General features: G+C 38.5%; 1 protein-coding gene across 3 annotated transcripts in view; it reads right to left on the bottom strand.

Annotated features, from left to right (window-relative positions):
• Positions 1-11,601, bottom strand: part of LOC111863622 (GPN-loop GTPase 2) — a 24,534-nt gene extending 12,933 nt beyond the window's left edge. Inside the window, exons 1-5 of one of the 3 annotated variants that reach the window (XM_033751137.1) lie at positions 11,199-11,453; positions 5,180-5,312; positions 4,090-4,200; positions 3,694-3,848; positions 837-1,220 (exon numbers count right to left, since the gene is read on the bottom strand). In XM_033751137.1, the coding sequence (XP_033607028.1) occupies positions 837-954 (118 nt within the window). In that variant the 5' untranslated portion in view covers positions 955-1,220; positions 3,694-3,848; positions 4,090-4,200; positions 5,180-5,312; positions 11,199-11,453. The other 2 variants (XM_023850110.2, XM_023850109.1) reach the window with 2 other exon arrangements.

The following is an 11,601-nucleotide window of genomic DNA, read 5'->3' as shown; positions in this document are numbered from 1 at the left end:
GGGGGCTGACAAGCAGAAGGACTGGAAGAGAAGTTTGTATCAGGATTCTAGAAATACATTGAACTGAAAAAAATACAGATATCCCCCATTTTATGAAGGTACTTTGTTCCACAAAAACTGTTCATAAGGTTAAAATTCGAAAATAAAAAATGATACTTCCATTCCCTCATATGTAAAAGTAACTGATTTGTTCACGAGTCCCAGAAAAATCCAATAATTTTTAACATATATTTTAATTGTAAATAATCATTAAAATAAAGACAGTATTGCCTGTTTATGACAGTTATTGTTGAAAATATAAAGGTAAAGGTAAAAATGTGCTGGTCACAGTAGCCGAGCAGTCTAAGGCATGTACTGTCTTCACTCGCTTGGAAACCGGGATCGTGGGTTCGAATCCCACTCAGGGCATGGATGTTTAGTTTGTGTGTGTGCGTTTTTCTGTGTTTGTGTACAGGTAGAGGCCTTATGACGAGCTGATCACCCGCCCAAGGAGTCTTATCGTATGTCTAAGATCTAGAAAAACCGAAGTTCATGGAGGTAGGCCTAGGTCCACTGGGGCTGTGGTGCCAAGGGGGGAGGAAAAAAAAAGGTAAAAAGGTAAAGTTGTCCCTTTGCTTAACTAATTAAGCACTACATATGGCATATACTATATATGGGGGAGAGGATGTATAGATCAATATTTTCTTGACCTTGGCACTAGATGCATGTGAGTGGACAGCTTCACAAACCTTCTGTTTCAGACCCCCCCCCCACCCATCATTGGATAGGAAGTTGTGTGCTTTTAAAAAGAGGGATATCTGTACCAATTAAATCATAGCAGTGATTAATTTTCTCACCAACATTGATAACTGCCACTTTCCTGCCAATGCTTTCAAGGAACTTGCTCACTACATGACAGTATGTTGTCTTGCCACTTCCTGGTGGTCCAATAATGAGCTGACCAAACCTATTCATGATGACTGAATATATAACCACTTATTACTTTACAGTCTCACAATAAAAAAGGAACTACTCCACACAAGTCTCATGCTCAAAACAACTTCATTACCAAGCTTCACCACATCTTATTTTGCAAAATAATGTCCTTTATAGCTTCCAGTACCCATAAGCTGCAGTCCTTCAAACAAATAGAATATAATGCTGGTTTGGTCATTTGAGTTTGTTCTGTTAAATAGCGAGCAGCCAGATTAAAGGCAGGTTCTTCCTGCCCAAGAATTGTTCTGAAACACATAATAATTAAATAATTAACTAATCTGTAAAGTTAAGGTGCAAATATATTACATAGGAAATCATGTAAATACTCAAATACATGAAAATACTTTCATACATGGATGTTACTTTTTAATGACAGTGCTTGTTGAGTTCCCTCAATCCTACTTCTGGCTTAAGTTATTAATACTTTGACATGACCGCTGAAAGCCGGAATGGTGGAGCTGGAGCAGACATCCTCTGCTATACAATGGCTAGGTAAACACTTGTTGCCACAGCAATGAATTAACACACATTTATATGGAGGTGGATTCTTAGAAACCGACTACGTACAAAACACGTTTCTATTGCAACGAATACACTGGTATAAATCAACATGTTTCCTGGATATAGCCATTTCATGGTAACAAACAATAACAGAGGACAATGAACTATATTTGGTCTGCAGAAGAAGTCTGGCTCAGTCTGAGATTCAGATATCCAGATAGAGCATTTGACAGACCAAATGACGACTAAGCAAGCAGATGCTGAAGACTTACTTTATGCCTTACAGTTACAGTAATCTTTAGAGAGTTATAATTAATTGTAGTTACAACTTGTGAGTATCCAGTAAAAATATTCACTGATCCAAACCCCATCTAAAAGTCACTAATACACAAGACAATACACTGAGAGTCCAGCTGGACATTCATCACATCACCCCTGCAGACTGGCCATTTTGCCAAAGCGGCAAGCATTTTCACAACCACATTTCTGAAGACACTTTTAAACAGTTCTCTACTGATTCCATACTGTGAGAACCATCTAATGACTGACACAAACTACAATAAATGGTGAACCCTGTAAATTCCATGCCACTAGTATTTTAGAGGCAAAGAAACTATACTGCAAGTTCCCAAAAGAGAACACTTACCACACATAGTTATATTGGATGTTTCTGACTGCAGATCTGAATGCACTTTTGCCAATATGGGATTTTCCATGAATGTAACCCTATATTTGGCAAGGTAAAACTAAACTGGTAAGGTTCTCCACGCACTTAATTAATTACGCACAATCACACATGGGGGAGAGGAGGTACAGCTCCATCACACTCTGGCTGCTCTATGCCCTGGGAAAGAGCTTGTGATACTCACTGGATAGGAGGTTATATGGGCCCCAGGGACGGTTTTTATACTGTGGAGAACTGCCACCTGCCATGAATTAAACCCTAGCAATCCAGCCCATAGTCTGTCACCATACTGACTGAGCTATCCTGGTTCCAGGAACTACTTAATAATAATGTTTCAGCAGCAGAAATTACACAACAAACATAAATTAGAACAAACCTCAGTGCATATACAGCACAGCAAAAGGAAACACAATGATGAATAATACATATATCTTATAAAGATATAGAAGACTCAAGAATAAGTATTCAGAGACCAAAAATGAGTAGGAAACATAGCAATACCATGAAATTATGGGTGCTTGACTGCATTTATTGTACTACTTTCTGATATATCAGTCAGTCATCTGTTCTGTCAATAAACATACTGTGGTCATTATGAAGTGAATAAAAGTTCTGCTAGTTCAGATCCTTTTGTCTCAAAGTATGAATTCATTATTCTTGCAACAAAGTACATAATTCAAATGCAAATTTTAACAGTCAAATGCTTCAAAGAAAAATTACAGAAACTGAATTTTGAAGGTCACGCAACACAAAGTTATGTGTATTGAAGCCTGCAGACTGCAGGTTCAGTTCGTAACCAAAAGGGATAATCCAAGAGGAATGGAGAAAGTGTTCAAAATATTGAGGCATGCTTATAGATCAGTCTTTCAAATTGCTAAGATGTTTGGCACACTAAACTGGTGTTTTGCTGGGGTCTGTGTTCACAGTCACAAGACTAATTAAATATTGCTCACATCAAATAAGGGTTGTGCATGAGCTTAAAAGAACCTGATTGTGCAGCACGAATTCACTTCTGTAATTGGATGCTGCAAAATATGCATGCAAGTTATGGATTTACAGCTTCTGTTCACAACCAATGAGATACATCTCATTTTTACCATACTGGTCATGTCAGTATGCAAAATGTATGATTATGAGGTGAAGAAAATCCTCATGTCATTCAACATGTACCATTACACTGCTTAAAAGTAGGGATGTGACATGCTGTGTGCAATGAATCACTGATCCAATTTATTTTTTCAGGAAACTGTCAATTCAGATTAGTGAGTGAGTGATGTACTGAATCTCTTCTTCAAGCCACTAACAGCTGAAGAAATACAATATGGATATTTCCTGCAAGATGATGCTACAGAACTTAATGTTGACAAGTCCACAGCCATTACATGTGTGGTGCTTGAGGACAAAATAATTAGCAAAACCTTTTACATACCTTGCTCTTAGTTACTGTGACTATTATCTCTAGGGTAACACAAAAGTATACGAGATCAACTCTCACAATGCCACAGCTTTCCAGAAAAAAATAACACATGTACCTGCTTTCCAGTTTCTGAGGATGCGTTCAGAAATTGTTGAAAAACTTGTTCACTTGCTGCAAGGCATGCTGGAAGGCTGAAGTGGGTCACTTTCCAGAAGATCTTATAAAATATGGTAAGTATATCCCATTCTTACAGTAATCAATTATGAACTTCTGTAGAAGCAGAGATTAATATGAGACTGCACCACACAAACAAGAAAAAATTTTGCACTTTTGCCCCTATGTCTGCATAGTAAACTACCACCATACTACTTCAAGCCGCACGATTAAATCAGAACTGAACAGAACTTGTTATAGAAAAATAAACTTGGATTCATACATCTTTCAAATATTTTCTACCTTATACTGTTCACTACATATTATTTGTATACAAGAGAAATGAACCATTACTTACCTAACTTGATATCCTTCACTATAACCATTCTTAATGTTTGCTGATTCTTTGCATACTGCAATCAGGGACCCAAATTTCTTATACTGAGAGAGTACAATGAAGATTCGATCCCTGTTATAAAATAGAATGTTGTACTGCATTACCTGAACAATGTAGTAAGATATATAATAATAACAACAATTGTACAGTGAAATATATTACAATTTAATGAAATTAGACATACAAATTAGCAGGATTCTCAGAAGCTCCTGTTTATTATAAGAGGAGTTAACATTAATATTTCCACTGTAGGAAACAAACAAAATTTTATTTTTAATGCCACCTGAATTTTACTCCATGTTTGAGAACTATACCACCTCATATTTACTCCAGACATCAAAGAACCAAGTTCTAAATCACATGTGGATTTTCCAGTGCTTATGCTGTTCCAAAAAATCTGTCAAAAGTCCCTGTGTAATATTTCATAACATGCCAGTCTACTTGGGCAAGGGGTTGTTGGCCTCCCACCAAATCCCCAAGCTGAAAGACCACCTTCTATCAGCTGTCTGTGATAGCCTATTTGACATATTCACAGTTACCCTCCATGTCTAGTGGCTCTCTATTCCACCCACAAACTCAGAACAAGTCTTGGTGACACAGCACCCACTTTACATGGAACATTCCTACTTACAAGCAATAACACATACCCTTAGTCTCTCTAGCTGAATTAGAGCATGACATGTCTTGAGCATGCTTAGATATTGCTGACCTTAAACCAACTGGTCATGGGATGTGTGGTAACCAACATAAAATAGGTTAGTAAATGTTTTTTAGTTACTGTCTGAGTACCAGAGGAAGATGTCATCAGTCTACATGATTCAGTCATACAGTAGCTAGAAGCCTACACTGTCACCCTATTCCCCATCAGAGACCTTCTTGCTTGCACAGAGCTACCTCTTTCATGATCTATGCTTTACACTAATACTAAGTTTTAACAAGAGTTTCTGTTGGAACTTATCCCATAACTGTAAAGGTTATACAGTGACCTACAAAACACCAAAGAATGGTCAAATGTTACAGGCCTGTAACATATACTCTTCTACCAACTCACCTATATTCGTTTAAAACTATATCTGTTTCAGTGCCATTAATACTGACACCAATTACTCTGGATTTTACAACAGACTGAGAATTTCCATCTCTTGGAGACCATGAAGACATTGCAGCTCTTCATTAAATCACAACTGTATAAGTACAAAATTACAATTATTAGAAATTGTTTTGAGAAAACTTAAACAACTGACATGAATGCTAAGTTCACCCACTCTACAGACCAGGGTACATCATACTGTGTGTAGGCAACTTTACAGAAGAAATGTCCTGTCTATGTCCGAATTTTCCATCAGCATATGAATACTGGAAATTCTGTCATGCGTATGAGTGACTAGACAAGGTTTGGATTGGTGACTGGATTTAATGATCACTTACAGATCATAACTATAAGTAATTATAATGCTATCGCTAATCTTCACACTTTACAAATCACTACAGAACATGCTAAGCCTTCTCAGTCTGCTTTCACTAGTCGTTCCCTGATAACAGATCTTAACAATGGAGATTCTTCAGCTTCTGTGCTCACATTGTTACTGTCTGGCATATATCCCACAACTGAACTGTTGCTACAAACTGTGCTGGTTATAATATCTTGGCATGGAAAGCATAGATAACGCCGCTTCCAACTTCTCCTCTATTGCTGCACATGGATTTGTTGCCATGGGAACCTGTTTGTTTCGCCAGTAACAGGTCTACACGCAGTTTTACAGAAGAACTGTCCTGTGTATGTTCCAATTGTCCACTAGCATATGAGTACTGTAAATACGAGTACATTGAAAACATTATCTGGCAATTTTCTAATGATAATGTAATGGACTATGTTTCTATTGATGATGCACACTTGATTGTACAGTAGATGAAGCATACAAAACGTTTTGGTACAAGTGTAGAAATTATGTCTACCATTGCCAAATTTAAGTCATAAAGCAGAATCTTATAAAATGATTATTTTTCCCCTTTATATATTCATGACACTTTTTCCTATACTGAAGCAGGAACAGAAACTGACAGTAATTTAAAACATTACACACACACATTAAGGATTTAAAGTTGCACTATCATAGGAAACAAAATATTTATGGGGTAAAGTTACATGAAATTGTGCTCATATGCAGGACTGATCCCTGACTTAAGTGCATTCCCCAGTTGCTCTATACTCTGGATAACGTTAGTTTATCTTGCTTTCAAGTTCCTCAGAATAAAGTTATTGAATATCTGCCTTAACCTTTAACAGACAAATGTGTTTATGACCTGCTCTGCCAAATAGAACCCAGCTTTGTTTTGAGAACTGAAGAGTAAATATTCATCTGTGCTCACAGATCAGTGCATCCAGAGCTTTCAAGGAAGTGTGACATATTCAAGGATTGGTTTCCAGTAACGAATTATCAGTTAGGAAGTCAGTGTCAGAGTCATATATTTCTTTATATATCATTTTTATTTTATCTTGGAAGACGTATAAACCTACTGAGCCAGCATTACTTTGTGAGTAAAAGGCATCTTCACCACTGTGACTTTCAGTATCAGTGTTGGACTGGCACTATTTCGACTATTATTATAATTACTTTGCATCACTATTTTGCGAGTATTACTAACAGGGGACAGTGTCGCTTTGTCAATCAACAAAGTTTATCCAATTCTGCTGGAAACCCCCTTCCCCAAGATGATTCTTCAATCGCACAAGGCAAATATCACGATTAGTGGAATTTCTCAGGGGAGTCCAAGGTTATCTGGGGCCCACCTGAGTCGACTGGAGGTGAAACATTCACAACACTGGCCAACCGAAGGGAAACAAAGACGTTGAATGTGTTCGCTAAATAAGAAAAACAGGAGCACCATTTTTTATTGTAAAAAGTGTGATGTTGCGCTGTGTGTGGCGGAGTGCTTCGAGAAGTGGCACACGCGCGTCAGAGTGTGAGGTATCGTAAACTGTGAAGTGACACAGTTCAAACTCGCGTAGTCTGAACAAAATATTATTGTATATAGTGTGATTATATTTACAATATCACCAAGTCTCAAGGCTGAAAAAAAAAAGAACTAGAGGTAAGTCCTCTGGAATGTCATAACATAATAAAGATTATATTTTGCATTTCATGACAAAGTAATCACAGTTAATTTTCCTTTGTAAAAATTGCTCTCTTGTGTATATGTAGAAAATTTTATTGTCTTTCACGCTGTTTTTAGTTCATATTTCTATGGTGCATAGAATGGAAAATATGTAGTTTTTTCTGAAAGTTTGCAATGTTAAAGACTTAGGGTGATTTAAATTCCGGCCGCAGAAGGCTGCTGGCAATTTAAAAGTCCGTATGTTAAAGGTTAATTTGCATTGCAAAGTAATATGAACTGTCTTCCCACTTGGCCACTTAATAATGTTACACAATTTCTGTCAAGGTACAAGCTTTGGCGACTTTCCCCAGTGACTGGCCAGTGACAGCCTATCTTCAGCTGAGTGCTACCAATTCATTTCAATACAATCTTATTTTTATTTAAACTGGTGGTTATGGTCAAATTAAAACTATAATTACAATCCTCTCTGCCATGATCTTACAAATTCTGTTCATTCTAGGAAAACAAAAAGAGATAGAACTGAGTAATTCTTTAGCTCCATTTAAAAAAAATACTGTGCAATACAATATACTGAAAAAACTGGTAAGTCATCGTGTTACAATTTATGGGTCATGTGATGGTTAATTTATAATCTGCTACATTTGTGTGCATTTTCAACAAATCGACAGTCTTTGCTGACTCCCATAAATTCAGCAAAACTACATTTGTTATAAAGTTTAACAACTGATTCTTCCATATCTGAAGGAGTACATGAAAAACAAGCGAACCTCTACCTTCATTCTGACTATATTATTTTCACAATGAGATATAAAGACTGCTCTCAGCAAACATCAGCAATGAAATATTTTAATTATATGATTACCATTCCCGTATTTCTGTGTGTGTTCCCTAAACTGAATATTCACAAGCACGGTCTACAAATGGCATGGCTCCCTAGATCATTCTGACTATATTATTTTTACAATGAGATATAAAGACTGCTCTCAGCAAACATCAGCAATGAAATGTTTTAATTATATGATTACCATTCCCATATTTCTGTGTGTGTTCCCTAAACTGAATAGTCACAAGCATGGTTTACAAATGGCATGGCTCCCTAGATCAGTTTACTATCACAGAGAGTGAATGACCGAAGAATCAGGATTCAATTTTGAGATTTCTCACTTCATCACTGTGTACAGATCAGCTCTTGGACCCATCCAGCTCCCTATTCAATAGCATTGTATATGTATTACTGAGTACATAAGTGTTATGAAGGGAACTACTGTATTTGCAATCTGAAATTATAGTTTTAAATGCTATACACTGCTGTCCAAAAAGTATCCGACTCTATATTTGCTGCAGTAAGTAATGGCCAAAAGCGTGGGGAAACTGAGCGTATAGTAGAAGGGCCTTTCATGTGTGTACATGATTTTTTGCTGACTTGCAACACCGCCGGATGCGTCTGTGGCTGCCAGATAGCGAAGTGGTGTAACATGTGTTTGTTTCACTAAAGGTGACAGAACGCTTGGAGCAGTGATACTGCATCAAGTTTTGATAGAAACTTGGGGATACCCAAGCAGAAACAATCCACAAAATTCAGCAGGCTTTCAGCAAAGATGCAATGGGGGTCACTCAAATTAAAGAGTGGTTCAACCACTTTAAAGATTGCCATATATCGGTCAACAGTGACCAGCATTCCAGGAGACCGTCAATGAGCCGAAATGCTGATGTCATTGAAAAAGTGCGGACATTGATCATGGAGGACCATCGTTTGACCATCCAGGAAGTTGGCGATAAAGTTGGGATCAGCAGAGGTTCCGCAAACACAATTTTAACTGAGGATTTGGGCATGTGAAAAGTGGTGGCAAAATTTGTGCCCAAGCTGCTTTTTCTGGAGCAGCAACAACTGCCTTGATGTGGCGCAGGGCATGCTGGAGTGCGCAAACAGAGATCCTGAGTTCCTGAAGACTGTGATCATTAGTGACGAGTCGTGGGTGAACGGATATGACCTGGAAACCAAGGTCCAGGCATCATAATGGAAGCATCCAAAAAAGCATGACAGGTTTGGAGTAATGTGAAGGTGATATTGACTGTTTTTTTCGATTACCGGGGTGTTGTGCATCATGAGTATGCACCACTAGGCCGAACTGTCCATAAGGAGTACTACCAAGAAGTCCTCTGCCATCTTCGTGATGCAGTTCGGCACAAGAGACCGGAGCTATGGGATGCACGCAACTGGCAGATGCATCATGACAATGCCCCAGCTCATTCATCACACCTGATCCAGTGTTTCCTGGCCAAGGATGGCATTCCGCAGGTTTGTCAGGCTTCCTACTCTCCTGACATGGCTCCTTGTGATTTCTGGTTGTTCCCGAGATTGAAGACACCACTGAAAGGCTCCTGTTTTGACAGCCGCGAGGACACCATACAGAATATGATGGCTCAGCTGCATGCCATCCCAAAAGAAGCCTTCCAGAATTGCTTCCAGCGATGGAAGGACCGCTGGGGTAAGTGTGTGAAGTCACAAGGGGCCTACTTTGAAGGGGATTAGGTACTGTAACCACCCAGATACAGAACTTTGTTTTCCCGGTACAAGGTCAGATACTTTTTGGACAGAGTATTATATACTGGGAGAGGGACAAGGATAATGTAAAATCAAGCAAATATAATTAGCATTAATGCTCATGAGAGCATTATTGTACACATATGATTTGTAAAAATTTTATAGCAAGGACTCTGTCGTTGTTATTTCAAAACTACAGCCGTAAACAAGTTACCTTAGTAGAGGAAAAACAACATATTCTTTGGAACTGACATGCCTCTATAACAGCAACAAGCCATTGTTACCGTGGGGGGGGGAAAAGAGAGTGTGTACTTAGACATAGCATGAACTGCTAATTTGCAATATCATCTCGAGAAACATCTCGAAGGTCAGCACTGTTACATCTGTATAAATACCCACCGACTGCCACCCTTACTTTACTTATTCATTAGTGGAACAGATGTGACTCTAATAAGAGGTAGACCACTGCTCTCCTTCAGGAAGATGATCGATTGTCTTTTTTGGTTCATATTCAGCTAGTGTATAATTATCTTGTAATAGTTGGTAACTTTCAGCTGCAGTACCTTGCACTTTCCACCGAGGGAAGTGCTTGCCCTGTCAGTCCCATCATGGGATACGATGGGTACAGGGGCCTCATTCCCCAGATGTAAAGTAGCTGGTGCATGAGGCTGACCACTCACTCCATCTAGTGCCAAAAATATATCTCCATAGCATGGTGCTTAATTAAGCACAGGGACAAGTTTACCTTCCTTTACAGGTACTTGTGACCTTCAAAATACATAGATTAAAAACCATATCCTTCTTTACATTTTCCTACCGATCATTTATAATAATTATTCATGGAATTCAAATATTTTTCTAGTGAATAGGAAACACTAAAGGCACACACTAAGAACTATTTTTTAAACGAAGGTAAAGATGCCCTGTACTTAATTAGGCACAATGTCACGACAACATATGGGTGAGTTATTGTACACTCATTCCTTTGATATTAGATGCAGATTTGTGTTCCATTCACCCACTCCCCCCATTACTTTCACCCAGAACCCACTTCACAGGCCGCTGAATGGGTCCCAGAACCAGCGCGGACATTGTTCAGCAAAAATCTCTGCCAATGCTGGGAAGTAAACCTCAATTCTAATTAGTAATTCTGACATCCACTTCAACAAAATTAATTATCTTTACTGTTCCTGTGTTTTCAAATATCCTCAATTGCAACGACAGATCTCCATGGAACACGAAAAAATCGGCAAACTTACTACCTCCATTTAAAACAACTGATAACATGACAAACCCTACAAAATAATGTGCACCAGTCACACTTGTTTATTTGGAAATTAAGTTATTGTTATGATTAACATGTAAATAGCTGTGAAACTACGTTCATCGTATCCCTAGGTTAACGCACCCCTCTCTCTTATCCTCGGTACACGACGAAGGTGAATTATATTGCACTACTCAGTCCTGAGGAAACGGGCCCCCACTGTGAAGTACGAGGGAAATTCTCCGATTATACCCCGAAACTAGCTCCAGCTTGTGCACCTCATCCCGACCGAACACACTACTTATTACAATACACTTTCTTCCCTTCACTGTCAGTGCCACACACTATTACCAACGACATCGCACTAGATCGTACATATATAGCTCTTGCTACTAGAACTCAAACCTGATTTGGCGGTCTTGTTGGTCTTGTTCGTCCCGCTTGTGTGCGATTGCGTCTCTCTTTAGCTCTTTAGGTGGGGATAGGTATTTAATAAACTAAATAGACATGCTTCTACTTTCCGGAGTAAAACTGAACGCACCTGATG

The sequence above is a fragment of the Cryptotermes secundus genome, unplaced genomic scaffold (genome assembly GCF_002891405.2).
Source record: "Cryptotermes secundus unplaced genomic scaffold, Csec_1.0 scaffold99, whole genome shotgun sequence".
NCBI lineage: Eukaryota > Metazoa > Arthropoda > Insecta > Blattodea > Kalotermitidae > Cryptotermes > Cryptotermes secundus.
The sequence above is the reverse complement of the archived record's forward strand: the minus strand, read 5'-3'. Positions and strand labels throughout refer to the sequence as shown.